This window comes from Ruditapes philippinarum, unplaced genomic scaffold (assembly GCF_026571515.1).
Source record: "Ruditapes philippinarum isolate M1 unplaced genomic scaffold, ASM2657151v2 ctg1131_1_1_1_1, whole genome shotgun sequence".
Taxonomy (NCBI): domain Eukaryota; kingdom Metazoa; phylum Mollusca; class Bivalvia; order Venerida; family Veneridae; genus Ruditapes; species Ruditapes philippinarum.
This window is the reverse complement of record NW_026862073.1, coordinates 87,924-105,644: the sequence shown is the minus strand read 5'-3', so window position 1 is coordinate 105,644 and position 17,721 is coordinate 87,924. Positions and strand designations below refer to the sequence as shown.

Sequence of the window (17,721 nt, the reverse complement as noted above, 5' to 3'; positions counted from 1 at the left end):
TACATGCATTTTCAAAAATACATATTTATTTACTAACTATTGTACTGAATCTAATATATTAATAACTGCTGAATATTCAGCTAAACCCGCGGTATGAGTCACGAAAATAGTTCTTCTTTTATTAATGCGCGAGTTATCCTAGAGACACGAAAAACTTTTGATTTGTTAATAATAATGTTTTGTATAATGTAGAAATATTTATTTCCTACTAATAATGTCTTGGAACTCAGAGGTTACACCTTTATTGTAGTATAATTTGCTGCCCTACTTTTTCGACAGCGGTAAATCGTTTCAGCAGTAATTTGCATATTGCGCAATAATACTACAGGACTACAACGTTTTTATCAATAATATACGTTCATATTTTAACTTTGATAACTTAATTTGAAATTGAAAAGGCTAAATATGGAAGACATTAAGATATCCAGACAAAGTATGGGAGTTTTGAAGGATCAAATTCATGTACTATTTCTTGGGCTGTTAATCGGTTTATGACACATTGCGCGAGTGTAGCCAACGAAATCCCATGTGTAGATGACTTAGCTCTGAACGCGCCTGAGGGCGCGTCCGTCGCAAAAATGTAACTTATTCTGTATAGTACATTATAGTTTTAATAAATTGAGCCAATAAGATAATTGTCTGTCATTTCAAGATTGTAGAATTATTAATCATTCAAATAGTAACATATCTTTAAAATAAAACCACTAACTCTGAAATTTCAAAGATGCAACATTTGCTTATATTGCTACATATATTTTCACCTTTTAGCAGCAGCTCTTGAACTGCGTTTTGGGAACTGCTCATCTTCTATCTGTTGGCTAGGTCTACGGAAATTTATCACCCCACTATCATCACTGTCATCCTGACTCTAAAACAAGTAAAAAATTCATTTAGCCATTCATTGATGTCTGAAGCTGCAGGGCTCTCATTTGGTAAAATTTGGGGCGGAATATGGAATATTCCCCCATCAAAATAGTGTGTGTTTTTCTCCATAAAACCCTCGAAAATAATATTTAACCGCCATAGGTCAGGGATCACATTTATAGGTTTTTATAAGTGTATTTGAAAATCATGCAAAATTCCCCCCCTGCATGGACCCTGGCCCCAGTCTCTAAATGCTAACTAGAGCCACGAGCTGGGACAGAAGTATCTTTTTGTTCCAGTCTGAAGTAGGCCCTTAATTAAATTTCACAAGGATAACCTGGGGCAGGGCAATACTGTAATCTAATTTACCAGCCTCCATGTTTGGAAAAATATTTAAGCCAGTGATTTTTCTCTCCAAATTGGGAAGAGGCCTTAGCCTCTTCATTTTGGGAAAAATTAACGCTAAAAATGCTGAATTGGGAAGTAAAAAAGCTGGTTTAAGTTCAGATTTTTGGGAAAACTGCATGATTTTAAAGAAAATTTCAATTGGGAAGAGGCCCTTTTTCAGAGTCTGTTATATAAGTAAGAAAATAACTGTAAGCCGTTATCTCAAGTTGCTTGTCATGCGTGTAGCCACTTTGGATGAGAGCAGAATGACTACCAAACGCACCAATTTGCAATTTCTAAGTGCTTCAGGCCCCTGGATATATGCATCCATATCATACCATAGGTGTTTGGCGTGTTGATTGGTCACTACCCTCCCCCTCACCCACTTTTTAACCCTCCCCCCTCACCCACTCAACATTCTACAACCCTATTTTTATCATACTTATATGGGCAATACACAAAAATATTCATTCATTTCTAATAAACTGCTGTTTAGTCTGGCAGGGCCCTCAATCCAATTTGGGGGAAGCGGGTCGCTACCCTCAGCAGGGGGAATTTTAGTGTATGGGGGGAATTTTTCTCTTTTCTTTTATTATCAAATACACTTATTTAAATATCAGCTGTTTTTTATTTACATGCATATTATTTTTTTATAAAAAATCCATAATAGGTAACACTAAACTGTTCAGAAGTGATTGATAAGATTTGAAGAAAAGTTTTTAACACCTTACACCATCAGATCTTTATGCTGCTTAGCTTTCTTTATGATTCCCCCCCCCCCCCTAATTATTTAGAAACACATTCAGACAAATGTCTCCATTTCCACTAATATGAACAATACATGGACCTAAAGTAAATTCTATTCATACACTGCATTTCTAGTGTTCTAACACACCTTTTAATAAGACAAAGCTTCCTTTTCTTGACTTTGTAAAACATTCGTAAAAATCGGCCTCGCGAAAATATGTGACAAATGAAAATTTGTTTGTTTTCTGTTAACACATCCACAATTCTAGTTGTTTCTGATGTAAATTATATAAAATTAAATTGATTGTTTATTATAAGATCGTTTTTAATCAGTTATTTAATAAAGTATCATGAAAACAAAACTTACAAGTTTGTAATTCACGGCAAAATTTACCGTGGTTGATGTAACATTTTGAAGACAAAAAAAATGATTTCATGAATAAACAATTTGAAATCAAATTGTTGATGGGAATTGTGATTTTTTTCTGCATATTTCTGTTGAAATTTTAGCATTTTTACAGGATGAAAGGCCAAAATGTGACGGTAGATTTTGGGGGAAAAACAAACGGAAACGTGCAGACATGTAACTGTACGATATTCCGCTTACAAAATAGACGTCAAATAGATGGATTTTAATTTTCAAAAACAACATTAGTTTTAATTTTTCTCTTTAACACTTTATATGTTTTGAGGGGGAATTTTTACCTCTGTTAGGGGGAAAAAAACATACTATTTTGGTGGGGGACTGCGGCCGAATATCGGCCGCAGATTTGGTTGATCGAGGGCCCTGTCTGGTAATTTTGACAAAAAACCAGCAGTCAGGTCTCTGTCAACTTACATTTGCGGTGACTTCAAGATTATATATCTTCTTATTACTTGAAATGATTGTAATGACAGCTTTATTTATTTATTGAAGAGTAATCAATTCTCTACCATTTAGTACCAAGATTTTCAAAATTGGTGAAAAAATGTTGGAGTTATGGAGATCATATTAAGAAGAGTGCTGATGAGCAGCAAGTTGCATTGTATCAAATTTTCATTTTTTTGTGGGAAATGAAAGAAATTGAATTAAAAGCATATACCAAATATTAAAACATGTTTCAAATGAAAAATACTGCAGTATACATAAATTTGAGAGGTAGGAGGGTTGAAGAGTGGGTGAGGAGGGGGAAGGTTGTAGAGTGGGTGAGGGGGGGTAGCACTTGAAAAATCAACGGGCCGAACACCTATGTATCATACCAGCACAAACAGAAAACGGAATTTTTAAGTCATTAGTAAATTTTGAATAATGAGAAAATGACACTTCCTTGTTCAGCAGGCACTGCAAATGTACAGATACCTGACTGGTGTTGTCAACTTTTATCAGTTTTACCCCACCCACATACAGTGCAGACAAAGGCACAAAACAGATATATAAAATAGCATTGATTTAAACAATGACATACACTTTGTGCAATCGCTCTGTGCTTTGCATTTCTTCGCTCATTCAAGGACAGGAAACAGCCCTCTGTTTCGTCGTCAGCTTCCTGATTATGCCTTGTTTTCACCATTTCCAAACGAATCTATTCTATGTCTGTCACAGCCGGGCCATTTTCTGACGAACAACACCCTTTAAAAATAGTTCTGTAATAAATTAATTTGCATGTACGGAAAGGTTATTTTAAAAGCTACTTTTTCAAATATTATGATATCTATGTATTTTTCTTATCCGAAATGTAATTACAATACCATACAAAATTGTGAAACTTGTAAGCATATAATAATGTTCAAAATAGGTCAGCGTAGAGATATTTCCGCAAAATGGCGGGAAGTGTAAACAGCGATTATTATGCTTATGAGAATTATCGAACAAAATGGCTTTACGATGTTTATTTAGAATATGAATTGAAATAAAAATTATGCAAAATATTTTTTCTCTTTCATGTCTTATCGAAATACAAAAAGAACCATTGAATATGAATTAAATAGAACCTAATTTTAAGTTACGTACTCTCTATTGTACGAATGCGCCAAACTTGTCAATCCAAGGGAATGAACTCGAATCTCCATTAAGGGGAATTAATTTATGATGTAAACAAAGATGCCATCATCAAAACGTATTTTACTTTATATATTTACCAGCCAGGTGCTATTCTACAGTGCATATTATTGCGTTGGAAGTATCTTGTTTGCTATTTACAGGTAATATTAAAGGACAATGGCGATAAACCAGTCAAGATTTTTGCCGAACTCGTACCTTAGGTGACTCGTACCACAGACGTAAATAAATTAATTGTCAATTAAAGTCCGTGCTCGTACATGCTCGAAAAAGCTTGCACGATTTTTTTTATTTAGAAAACAATGGAGTGATTTTCATATACAATTTTAGGGTTCATTCTAAATTGAACTTGGAGATTATAAACGACGAAGAATTATCGATTCAATTTAAAAGAAAATGATATTAGAATCTATAACACCTTTTCTCCCCAACTCGTACAAAAACTGATGATGCTAAAATTCTGTCGAATTAACATATTAAACATCTTGACGATACGTAGGCGATACCATAAAAGAGGCTGATGCAACGTATATCGAATTGTATGTAAAAAGTACTCCTACGATTATTCTAAATAGGTTACATGTCGTATAATATAATATATTTCAAGATTTTAATTTAGGCTTTATTTTTCTCAGTGATTTAAGGTACGGTCTGAAATAAAGCACGCCGTGTTTAGAGCATATGACGAAACAAAAAAAAATTATTTCAAACATTAATATAGAAATTACATATAGAAGATAATAAAGGCAAAAAAAAAACAAAGCAAAAGAAAAAACAAAACTAATATTCCATGTATTCATGCTGTAATATACGCGATGTCACCTAAAACATTTGTCCTCCCAAAATAAAATCGTCTGCATTCTGGTACTGGAAACACAATGTGTACAATGATAAATTAAGTGTCTTAAGCATTGCGTGTCACAAAAGTCTACGTCGTTCTGTCTTTGTTACCGTTCATAATTGTGTGTTGTAAACGTTATCACTTGTTGGAAAATGAAATAGAAAACAATGGAAGAGCCTGCACTTTTAAATATCAGAAATGATTGATCATAATAAACAAATTACAGAAGAGTACACACTTGCAGGAAAGAATGCCTCCAATATTTTATATAACGTTCTACAGTCGGGCGAAAATATAGAAAGACAATTAAATTTTCCGTTATTATGTGTATATTAATGTATGAAATTTCAGATCATGCGCTCACTCTGTTTTTTTTTTCAGAATAATTATTCTAATCGTGTAAAATGACAAAAAAAATGAAAATCGTTGGTTACGTGAAAAAATCGGGCTATATAATAACTATTGTTACACAAAAATACGATTTTCAATTTATTACAAAATTTATTTCTTAAAAATTTAAAATTGTCTTTTGCATATTTTTCTGTTTTAAGTGACCTGGCTGGTCGATGTAAGAGCAAGTCTATAAGTGATCGTAATAAACTATATTGTGTTTATGAAACACTGTTTTTTTCTTGAGAATAATTGCAGTTAAAGTTAGCTCGTAAAATCACTTAAATAATTGTTGTAATTTGTAAAAACGCGGATCTAACGACAACACTGTATTAGCCAATTTAAAACTAAAATTTGCTGCTCTTTTGTTTTCCATTTATGGCATTGATTTAGCAGATCCTTAACATCGGTTGAAATGTACAAGTAGTTGTACATTTATGTTATTTATTTTAGTGAAAAAAATTGATTTTTTTCATATCCTGTTTGCAGTTCTTTTTGGTAAAACATTTATTCAAACAAGTTTTATACGAACTCACGCATTTTGCATTGCTTGCATCTTAATTAAATTAATAATAATAAGTACCATATGCACATGGTATCAAAATCAATCATCATGTAATATAAATGCATTCAGTTCTAAGATTATACTTTCCGTCTCTGAAAAAAGAGACTAACATGAATGAGTTCTTCCAACGTTATGTTTTTTTCCATATCTGAAGCAACATTCAAATTTTATCATTTTAAATATTTTACAACCCTGTCATCGTCGTTGATATTGTCAATGGTGTTGCGTGTATCAAGCACTGAAAGTAAAAGTATTTACTTAAACCTTCATTTGGCTGTTAACATTATTCGTAACTTTCTAGCTTAAGCCGGTTGTTTTTATCAGATTCTATTGCTACAATTACCAAAAATAATATGTATTCGGGATATTTACCGAGATTCAAATCTCCAGTTGTGCTTTCCTTTTACGTTAATGTGTAAAGTGAATAAAGAGTATGAAATTCAAAACTCTTCTGTACATTTATGTTACGATAAGCACTAGCTAGTAATATTGCCTGGCCCTGTTGTTTTATTCCCGGAGCCACAAAGACATAACAATGACACTTCTAAGTAGTGTAATCCAAGTTTAAATATCTTGTTTTTGTAATCCTGTATTTTATTTTGATGGGTGGACATTTGGTATTTCATGTATACTAAAGGACATTTTTGATTGGTGGATGAGGACTGGTCAAATCAGCATGTTTTTGATGCATAATCTTCCTACATGAATTATCAACTTGTGAACTGGTTGTTTCATACATTTGTATTATTTTCAGTTTGGACGAATTTGATGGCACTATACCATTCAACTTTAGACAATGGATAGAGTTTACAGATTGCTGTAATTTTACGAAAACGGAAACAGGTAAAACATGTTTGTCTAGTGAAATGGGAAAGCTTTCATTTATTTGATATTTAAATTAATAATAAAAAAGAATAATTTATTATACCCCCGCACAACAAAGTTGTAAGGGGGGTATACTGGAATCAGCTTGTCCGTCCGGCTGTCCGTCGGTTTTTTCTTGTCCGCCCAATAACTTAAGATTCCTTTGACCCTTAGTCTTAATATTTGGCATGGAGGTTAGTCATGATTAGTAGATGACCCCTATTGATTTTGAGGTTACTAGGTCAAAGGTCAAGGTCACAGGGGCCTTGACTTTAAAAAGCTTGTCCGCCCAATAACTTAAGATTCCTTTGACCTACAGTCGTCATATTTGGCATGGAGGTTAGTCATGATTAGTAGATGACCCCTATTGATTTTGAGGTCAAAGGTCAAGGTCACAGGGGCCTTGGCTTCAAAAAGTTTGTCCGCCCAATAACTTAAGATTCCTTTGACCCACAGTCTTCATATTTGGCATGGAGATTAGTCATGATTAGTAGATGACCCCTATTGATTTTGAGGTCACCAGGTCAAAGGTCAAGGTCACAGGGGCCTTGACTTCAAAAAGCTTGTCCGCCCAATAACTTAAGATTCCTTTGACCCACAGTCTTCATATTTGGCATTGAGGTTAGTCATGATTAGTAGATGACCCCTATTGACTTTGAGGTCACCAGGTCAAAGGTCAAGGTCACAGGGGTATTGACTTCTAAAAGCTTGTCTGCCCAATAACTTAAGATTCCTTTGACCCACAGTCTTCATATTTGGCATAAAGGCTAGTCATGATAAGTAGATGACCCCTATTGACTTTGAGGTCACCAGGTCAAAGGTCAAGGTCACAGGGGCCTTGACTTCAAAAAACTTGTCCGCCCAATAACTTAAGATTCCTTTGACCCACAGTTTTCATAATTGGAATGGAGGTTAGTCATGATTAGTAGATGACCCCTATTGATTTTGAGGTCACCAGGTCAAGGTCACAGGGACTTTGACTTCAAAAAGTTTGTCTGCCCAATAACTTTAGATTCCTTTGACCCACAGTCTTCATATTTGGCATGGATGTTGATCATGATTAGTAGATGACCCCTTTTGATTTTGAGGTCACTGGATCAAAGGTCAAGGTCATAGGGACTTTTACTTCAAAAAGTTTGTCCACCCATTAACTTAAGATTCCTTTGACCCACGTCTTCATATTTGGCATGGATGTTGATCATGACTATAAGGTGACCCCTATTGATTTTGAGGTCACTGGGTCAAAGGTCAAGGTCACAGGGACCTTGACAAAAAAAAAGCTTTTCTTCTCAATTGCTAAAGAATGTCCTGTCCGCAATGTATTGATTTTGACATTTTCACATTTGAAGCATGTAGAATACATAACTTAGCAATGCACTGGCTTAGTAACCTCAGATTTGGCAGCTTGAGCTCTAAATGGCCACTGTTGATTCTGACAAAGTCGTATGCGGGGGTATTCACGCCATGATAGTGGCAGTTCTAGTTAAAGTTAAATTCAGTGTAAAAAATAGTAATGGCAAAAACGATTATGTTAGTTTGGTTCAGAGCTTTAAATTGAAAAATAGTACAGTTTTTGTGCTCTTGATTCCTGGATGAATAATACATGTATATCATTTGTTTTTCATTGGGAACAACTTGGAATATCTTCCTTTTACTTTCAGTTAATGCCTTATCAATGGTGATCACTTACCCCATAGCAGGTGCTTTAACTGGTGCATATTTACCTGAGCGTGTGTGGGACTATTCTATAACTATTGCTGTTATTCATATAGCAATGTCTTTTTTAGGTAAAAACATTATTTACATGTATAAGACAAAACTTAAACTGAATATTAATTTTCTGTTGTATCCTAAATATTTAATTATTGTTGACTAATTAAAACGATTCAATTATAATAGTTTTGTTGTCCAGCGCTTAGAGCGTTATTTTACTTGGCAGTTAATACATGAATTTATTACAGTATCATTTAAAATTCCGATTCCCTTGTATTGTTGTAGAAAACATAACTTGCACATTGAGAAATAATGCAAATTCTGTCACTAAGGAATGTCCATAGGAATTTTTGTGAACGTGTTCATGCAGTCATGTAAAAAACGAACAGATTTTACAATTTTGAGAGCAATAGCAATTAAGACAGAACGATTAAAAATGAAACATCCCATCACATTTATTATGTTTTTGTTTTATTTTAGTTATGTTAGATATTGCTAGCAATTGGAGCTGGTGGGTTTGTCTGGGTAAGTTACAGAACTAGCTATTTTTAGTATGTCAGCTTGCACGTAGAATAAATCGATTGAACTGTTAGATCTGGAAATAATTCCTAGCATCAACTGCAGTGCATACATAATAACTTCTGCATCTTGAAAGCTAAAATATTGAATGTTGCGGGCATGGTAGCACGTTAAACGTTGTGCCTAGCGAGGTAATTTTGCGTGAGCAAACTAGTTTGTGGCTTTGCACTTAACCTTGATGCTGACGCAAAAAGACAAAGAACAATGTCAATACGAGGGCTGATCAAAAATAAACCGGACTGTGACTGTCAATTGAAGAATTTTCAACCTATCACTTATTGTTATATATCACACTTAATCGTAAAACAATACCTGTAAACTGATGCTTCATCTAATCTGATAACGCAAATAGTTTGTCCGTAACAGCGAATTCAATAACCATGGTAACGCACACCCGGCGCAGTGCGTAAATTTGCGTTGTCATCCGGCGCTTAATGCTGCGTATATTTTACAATATAGCTAAATTGGATTTCAAAATACGCCAAAACGTCATCAACCATATTTTTGACGTGTCAGAAAAAAATGACTTCATTTAAATCATATTTATATTTGCAATCACAATTCAAAAAACACATGTTAAAGAAATGCTCGCGTTAAAACTATGTCGTTGGAACGTCTTAGAAATCGATCAATAAGAAAAGTTTGTCAAAAGTAAGGCGAGAAACTGTTTAAAACGTAGAAAAAGATTATGACTAACAAAAGAAAAGTTCCAGTAAGCCTCGGCAGAGTTTTTGATAGGCATAAAGGATTAAGAAAGGGTAATAGACAAATAGAAATAAAGTTAGGGAGAGACAGAATAATGAAATTGTCAAGGACGTTGGTGACGTCAATCGCCGAGACGTTGAAAAATGACAATCGATTGACTGCGGACATTGCCAGTGATGTTCGACAGTAGCTACGGGACGGTGCAGTCATCTCTAAGGATTTTAAAATGATAATTGTTAATGCATTACGTACATAAATTGTATTCTTGGTTTACAATTGTATAAATTATTTTATTAATTTACGCAGTAGTCTTATGGAGAAATTGTGTCAACAATTTAACAGTAAAAAGCTGCTCCGTTAAGACAATACGCTTGTGACGTCGTTAACGTCAATTTTTTAAATATACCGTGCGCCGCATTGCTTAACATGTACATGCCAATAAAAGCATAGCTTTTTTCTTTGTTAATATTTCTTGTTGGTATTTTTTGTATCATTTAGGGGAAAGATTCCGATTTATTGTCCGTGTATTTTTATTTAAATTCATTTATGAGGTAAAGAATCATTTACAAAGTCCGGATAATTTTTGATCATCCCTCGTATAACTTTGTGTATCACATTACCAATTTCTTTAATTTTTGTCTCCCATTATCCACACCAAACCATAACGCTGCCTCAACCAAATCGATCCCGCTCAAACAATTACAGTTAAATTTCGTTCGTTCGAACTTGGATCGCTCGGAAACTCCCTTCGCTCACAGTCCCAGCTAAAATTCTGTAAAATTTGTTCTTGTAAATAATCTTTCATAATACAACTTCACTATATTTCTTTTTTAATTGTGCAGTCTTCCAAACATCCGTCAACATATCTTTTCAGGTATCAGTTTGGTTTTAATGATCGGATGTGGAGAAGGAGTTCTTGCGCTCAAACGATATCGTAATAAATCAAGACTGGTAGTACCGGAGCCAGAAACTGAGCCAAGATCATACCTATACAGATGACGTCGGTGATTGGTAGAACATTACTTGCAGGATGATTCCTGGTCATACATCTGACTGGTAGTCTCAGAATCAGGAGCTGAACAAAAATCATATCTCTATAGATGTTATGTCTATGTCTGAACTGGTTGTCCGGGGGGGGGGGGGGTCAGACATATCATTACATATATTGTGTCCGCGGGTCAGTAGCTGATCCAGTCATATGTATTTAGAAAGTACAATGTGCCTTGAGTGTTAGACCCAAATTTAGTGATATCATGTCTGATATTGTTGCAAAAGCCGGAAACGGAACGTAGATACAATTGGTTTTCCAAAAGCAGGAAACAGACAATGTGGTACCACTATAGATTGGTCTGGAATGGTAGTTCAAGACTCAATAGATTGAGCCAAAATTATTTTTCTGCTATATGTATGGACTACGACTTGTAATAAATTGGTAAAGATGAAAATAACACTTTAGACATTCTTATTTATAAATATTTAAAAAGTAAATTTTGAGTGGTCATTTTCATTGAAAGTAAATACAGTAAACACCCAGTTGTGCATATGGCAAAGTAATCAAGACAACTTCAAGATTCAAAATCAGTGTTTGAGAGACATGTATAACTAAATGTTTTAGGTGTTGCTCCTGTTTTAGGACTTTGTAGGTATTTGTCTGCGTAAGGTTAGAGATGTTGGTTGAACCTGTCATTTATCTACAGGTAATTGTAATTTATGTCATGATGATAAACAGATGGCAAAAAATTAAATTTATGACAAATTTGTTTTAGTGTTTTTTTCTTATCTACATAGTATTACTTTTTATTTGTTTTGCATGTTGGTCAAATTGTATCAAGATGTTTTATGCTGACATTGACATACTGAAAAGAAGAAATAACTTGGGTTTTCATACAAAGGAAAAGAACCATCAGTTTGAAGGAAGTGGGTCAAATACATTTTGTGACATAAAATGGTTTTCAATTCAAAGTAATTGACTTTGACTTAAGAGGTTTCTGATCACCCTTTGTTTGAAGACTTTTGGTCAAATAGTACTCCAGTTTTTTAGCTTTTTGCTTTCTACTTGGTAAAAGTCTAGTGTCTTGTGGAGTTTGTGTGTTGTTGGTCAATGGAAAACAGGATGCAAAGTGATTGAATAAATCCCAGTTGAGAAGCTTGAGATTCACATATTGGCTTTCTGAATAACAGACTAACCAATTTAAAATTTGCCATCTTAATATGTTCATTATTTAGCTGGAGGATAGGACAGAAACATTGGTGAAAGCAAACATGAGTAAAATCTGTGGATTTTTCTGACTTTCTGTGTCCATCTCTTCAGTGATCATGAGAACTTGTAAAACATGAACTGAATAGCAACATAACAAAGCAATCAGATGGGGAAGCTGTATACCGTCACAGTAACCTGTATAAGGGCTGTCGAAAAAAACCTTACCATACATGCAACACTTAACCAAAATTTGTCTAGTGTACCAATATATAGATTAAGTCTAAACTGAAATGATATACATTTTAATGAAAAGATGTTTCCACATTGAAAACAATTATATACATCATCACAAAAATCATATAAATAAACACAAGTTTTAATATATATGTATGTATATATGTCTTTTGTCATATACAATTTTGGGACAACCTGCAGTTCAGTATCATTTAAAATGAGAGTTCTGCATTCTATTCATGGACTATACACAAAAATTACAAATATGCTGCTCACATAGACTGATTCCCTCCCTCCCTTATTGTTTAAGATATTTAAATAGCACTTTCTTGAATATATACCTGACAACTTTTTTTTCAGAAGTTATTTCAGCTAACAACTTTGCATTTAAATGGGTTATTTCACTTACTATACCTACGAATTAAGTAAATATGGTAAGATTGTTAAAATTCATGTATGGATCAAAAAGAATTAAAAGAATATTAAACAATTACTGTACACTTAAATGATCTAATGTTTTACAGATACAGAACTGGTGTATTTTCATGAGAAAATTATTATGCGAAAAACTCATTTTGAGAGTGAGTGATATGAACTCAGTCAAATTTTAGCAGAGAATTATCCATTTTATCCTCATAAAAAAGGCTTGCCAGAAATGTAACCAGGGTTCAGTATATATACATGTATATCAGTATGAGGCATGTTATGTGCACGATTAATCATATCACTAAACACTACAAGAATTTAAATAGTTGACATATAATCAGGCACTACGTATGTTACAATATTAATGTTCACATTTTGTTGTCCCTACCACTATCAATGTTGGAGAAAATTAATGAGAATTGTTCTAACATTCTCCTACAATGTTCATAATAAATCAATGGCTTAAAGTATGATAATTCCCATGACAAAATTAAAGTTAAAATGTAACTAAATTCAATTTCCCAAAAATCAATGATTATAACTAATGCTGCATGTTTCCAGCAAGAAGTTATGTATTGGAAAAGTTGCAGCATCCATTGATCTTCCTTTGTTCGCAGTGTTGTTATATTATAGAATGATCACAGTCAATTGTTTGGAATCTCTTGACTCGCTTCCTATCTATCCATACCTCTCCACTACCATACCATGTCCCTGGAAGTAATCAAATAAACATTTTAACTTTTTATAGCTCCCATGGGCCTGGAAATAACCAAATAATCATTGTAACTTTATATAACTCCTGTTTATTCTTTACCTGCTAGATTTGTGTAATGGACTGGCCCAGATTTTAATTTGGAACAGTCTATTTGAAGTTAAAGGGATTTCATTCACAAAATGCATAATTGAGCTACCAATATTATAGAGTCTGGTCAGACACAACAGATTGTAGGTTGGCTTGGCTATACTGGTGGCAAAGGCAATCAATTTTGATTCTAGCAGGTTAAGGGTTAGATGCAAGTGCCAAAGCTTGCTCATGACTGTTCAAACATAACTTAAGTGCCAAAGGTAATCAAAAGCAGCTTGTTTAGCATAAATTTCTCCCAAACACATAAAATCTAACGACAAAAACTTTCATGAGGAAGTACTCCACAAAAAAATCATGACCCGCTGGCATAGCTAAAATTAACACCACGTGCATATCTTTTTTTTGTTTCCTTTTAAGATGATCCACATACCATACAGTCTAAAGAGCTTCCATTATTTGCTAGTATTTTCACAACATGCACTTAAGAACCTATTAAGAAGGACCAATTCTGACTTAATCAATCTGAGTAGAAGACTTCCTAATGACATGAATGATGCTACAAACAATACATGAAAGCTGAACTATTATGGTTTCAGACATTCTACATTTCCCTTTTTACACCCCATGACCTTATTATTCATTAGAATGGAATAATTCAAGAAACCTCAATAGAAATCTATCTCTATTCTATCCCTGTCGATGTTCCTGAAATTTTTGGGCAAAAAATTAAATTTGATTAAATTGCACAATGACATTATTAATGCTCATAAAAAATAGATATTATAATATGTATGATAATAAAACAATTATGGCTTACAATTCCTCCAGCAGCACAGGCAGCAACAAGGGCATATTGGCCATTCTCCTTCGCTAGTCTGTTAGCGGCTGTGGTCACCAGTCTTACACCTGTTGCTCCAAATGGATGTCCTAAGGACAGAGAACCACCCCAAAGGTTAAATTTGTCCATGCTTGGTGCCCCTACCTGAAATATACAAATAAATTATTTCAATTTAATTCATCAGATATTGCAGTACCTGTTTAAAATTCTGCAAGATTCTCGCATCAAACCAAAATGCCCTATTTAGGCCCCAAACACTGTTTTTTGTTTGAGAAATGTTGTTAAAAAAAGTGAGCACTTTTTCAGCGCCGCCCCCCATCCAAATGTTACTTCAGGGAGTTGCCAAAAGGGGGATGTGCCCCCTTCTGTTTGGGGGGTTTGAAGGGGGTCAGTAGTCCCCCCTCTTCGCCAAGAAAATTTTGGACATGTGACAGGCTAAAAATGGCCTCAGGTGGATCTTAGGGTAACTAGTAACCGACGCTGAAAAGCCTTTTACTCTATTTCAATTCAGAAGTTGCAGCACTTTGAAATCAGTTTTGATGGAAAAAAACAATGCAAAATATTGATTTTTGGCAATTTTGAGACGCCCCCCCCCCCCCTTGCCATGGTAACAGGAAATTTACACAGTAGTGGATTATCTTCCCTCGATAAAAACCGAGGATAACCAAAATGTAAGTAGGTCCAAATATTTGGAATCCTTTGCTTTTATCGTTGAGTTTTATATAAGACAGGTTGATATGTCTTAATCAATTATTTACACATGCATCAACAAATATGTAAACCTTAAGGAAAAAATGATTAATTTATGTCAACAGATTCTACATCTTATCGCAATATCTAATCTGAATATTACAAATGATCATAATTAGCCCTAATTAATTCAGTTTGCTACAAAGAAATAGGCGATAAAGTCCAAGTAATCCAATAGCTTAGGACCTATCTATTTATAGGGAGTACTCAGGGGAGGTTATTCACTACTGTCCCTCATTGAGCATGCTGTTACACTACAGAGGCTATGGTCTAGTCAACATTTTTGCAAAGTTTCATCAGTATTGAAGCATTTTTCATGGTTTCATAGCAGTTTGAACTTGTTACAGGAGGCTTTTCAATGAAAACGGCCATTTTTCGCAATATGCTCATGGGGTAAAAGGTTAATATGCCCCTTTGGGAGTTAAGCATGAATAAAAATTTTATCTAATAAAATGTTCACTGTTATCCAGTTAAAAAACTTACAATGTAGCCGAAGCTATGAAAAATCATTACAATTATCACCACACCCTATGCTCTTCCTAGGTTGGTCCATATAAAACACATTTATTTTCTGCTAAGAAATATATTAATGCTATTATTCACAAAACATAAAGCTATTTTAGAACTGGAACAAATAATTCTAGAAAATAATGCAGTGCTTTTGTAACTTAATAATGTTACAGCATAATTCATCTTGGTTATGCAATTGCCAATCAAAATGTAGAGCATACATGTGACTGACTGCCCAACAAAGATAGACTGACAAATGATTACGTGAGAAAAACCACGAAGAACCTCTGCATTATACAAATGTATATACATGTACATTCTTAATAGATTTGACATGGTCATTCCTTACTTTTGGATGTGATAATTATATAAAGAATATGTCACCAGCATGGCATGACATTTTAAAATCCTCATACAATACCTATAAAACAGGGTAAGTCCATTATAAAATACAACGGGGTAGGTCCATTATAAAATACAGCAGGGTAAGTCTATTATAACATACAGCAGGGCAAGTCTATTATAAACTAGAAATGTGTCCATAGGACACTGATGCCCCCACACGCCACTGTTCTGTCAATCTTATGACTCTAGGTCAAATATTTTTTGGACTACATGTGCCACAAGTTGAAAACTAAAAATCAACAAAGGGCCATAATTCTGTTAAATTTGGTCGCAGCAAAAAATCCTTCCTTAACTACGATCTACACATTAAGGTTGTTAATCCCTGGAAGTTTAAGCAAAATCTGCCATCCGGTTTAAGAGGAGTTGCGTTCACAAAATTTCTATATAGTATATAATGAAAAAATCAACAAAGTGCCATAATTCTGTTAAATTTGGTTGCAGCAAAAATTCCTTCCTTTACTACCATCTACACATTAAGGTTGTTCATCCCTGGAAGTTTAAGCAAAATCTGCCATCCGGTTTAAGAGGAGTTGCGTTCACAAAATTTCTACATAGTATCTAGTGAAAAAATCAACAAAGGGCCATAATTCTGTTAAATTTGGTCACAGCAAAAATTCCTTCCTTTACTACCATCTACACCTTAAGGTTGTTCATCCCTGTAAGTTTAAGCAAAATCTGCCATCCCGTTTAAGAGGAGTTGCGTTCACAAAATTTCTACATAGTATCTAGTGAAAAAATCTCAACAAAGGGCCATAATTCTGTTAAATTTGGTCGCAGCGAAAATTCCTTCCTTTACTACCATCAACACATTAAGGTTGTTCATCCCTGTAAGTTTAAGCAAAATCTGCCATCCGGTTTAAGAGGAGTTGCGTTCACAAGATTTCGGGATGTACGGACGGACTGACGGACTGACGGACGGACGGACGGACAAGTGCAACGCTATATGCTCCCACATTGTGGGGGCATAAAAACTGCAGGTAAGGGGTATAAATCAAATTTTTCTCGTGTATGTCAGCATGTATATTTCAAATCTCAGCCTGCTGGAGGCAACAGATTCAACCATGTGACCAGGGCCAACCAAGATCAGCCAGCACAGCCATGCCAGCTGATAATAGTCTGCACTGTTTGCCATCCAGTTAGTTAATAATTTGAAATTTTCCCTTAAAATAATGAATGTGTATTATATGAGTCAATAGTGGGCACCAAAGTAGAAACACAGATCATCTGTAAGCTAGCTGGATAGCTTCCTTACATGAAAGTTGATGAAAAAATTCATAGTTTCAGGTGAGATTTGAACCTACAGAGCCAAGGGTAACTGATAAAATTGTCAGCAACTCTAATTACATATTAAAGAAAGGACAGTTAAATGTTTTTTTTTTACCATTCAGCAACTTAATAGGCTGTCTTTGATTTACAGATTATGTTATATTACACTGTTAACCAAATCATTTAATTTAATGTGACAATAGAACATCTCTGCATGTTTTTTAATCATCTACAAAGTTACGTGAATTTGATCAGCAAAGTACAATGCTCTTTAAAGGCTTCAATATTGAAAGTTCACGTAAGCCTAGTTTTCACCAGATGACATCAGTCTAGAAGAGCCCATTTATAAGGATATTCATCCCCATAAACATAATGAATAACTCCAATAAACAGATAACCAATAAAGCAAAATGTACTTGCTGTTTTGTACTGCTACTGCATGCTTGCCCAATAAAGTACAATATTGACTAAACATACTTTAAGTGAACTACTGGCATCATTGGGGAAGGCAAAAGTTCAATATGACCCAATTTTTACTGTTCTGTTACAAAATGTTGCCAAGTACTTTAGCACTTTAACTGCATTCTTATAAAA

At 34.3% G+C, this 17,721-nt stretch overlaps 3 protein-coding genes across 4 annotated transcripts in view; 1 reads left to right on the top strand and 2 right to left on the bottom strand.

Annotated features, from left to right (window-relative positions):
- The window catches only part of LOC132717854 (ATPase family AAA domain-containing protein 2-like), a 28,330-nt gene extending 24,237 nt beyond the window's left edge, over nucleotides 1–4,093 (bottom strand). The window contains exons 1-3 of one of the 2 annotated variants that reach the window (XM_060701428.1): nucleotides 3,989–4,093; nucleotides 3,444–3,607; nucleotides 762–868 (exon numbers count right to left, since the gene is read on the bottom strand). In XM_060701428.1, the coding sequence (XP_060557411.1) occupies nucleotides 762–868; nucleotides 3,444–3,548 (212 nt within the window). In that variant the 5' untranslated portion in view covers nucleotides 3,549–3,607; nucleotides 3,989–4,093. Of the gene's footprint in view, nucleotides 1–761; nucleotides 869–3,443; nucleotides 3,647–3,988 lie in introns of those variants that run through there. The other variant, XM_060701429.1, reaches the window with a different exon arrangement.
- LOC132717856 (putative transmembrane protein 244) lies at nucleotides 4,051–11,445 on the top strand. Its single transcript, XM_060701431.1, has 5 exons — nucleotides 4,051–4,179; nucleotides 6,587–6,675; nucleotides 8,358–8,483; nucleotides 8,890–8,934; nucleotides 10,568–11,445. Exons 1-5 carry the CDS (start codon nucleotides 4,079–4,081, stop codon nucleotides 10,690–10,692), a joined length of 486 nt encoding a protein of 161 aa, XP_060557414.1. The 5' UTR covers nucleotides 4,051–4,078; the 3' UTR covers nucleotides 10,693–11,445.
- Nucleotides 11,446–12,179: 734 nt separating this feature from the next.
- The window catches only part of LOC132717857 (trifunctional enzyme subunit beta, mitochondrial-like), a 23,169-nt gene continuing 17,627 nt past the window's right edge, over nucleotides 12,180–17,721 (bottom strand). Inside the window, exons 14-15 of the mRNA XM_060701432.1 lie at nucleotides 14,176–14,340; nucleotides 12,180–13,264 (exon numbers count right to left, since the gene is read on the bottom strand). Of these exons, the coding sequence (XP_060557415.1) occupies nucleotides 13,232–13,264; nucleotides 14,176–14,340 (198 nt within the window). The 3' untranslated portion in view covers nucleotides 12,180–13,231. The remainder of the gene's footprint in view (nucleotides 13,265–14,175; nucleotides 14,341–17,721) is intronic.

Excerpts from the sequence above, each read along its gene's own strand:
- LOC132717856 (XM_060701431.1), top strand. The coding sequence starts at position 4,079 with ATGCCATCATCAAAACGTATTTTACTTTATATATTTACCAGCCAGGTG. Across the intron at positions 6,676-8,357 it reads TTTTACGAAAACGGAAACAG|TTAATGCCTTATCAATGGTG; the intron begins GTAAAACATGTT and ends TTTTACTTTCAG. Across the intron at positions 8,935-10,567 it reads GAGCTGGTGGGTTTGTCTGG|GTATCAGTTTGGTTTTAATG; the intron begins GTAAGTTACAGA and ends ATATCTTTTCAG.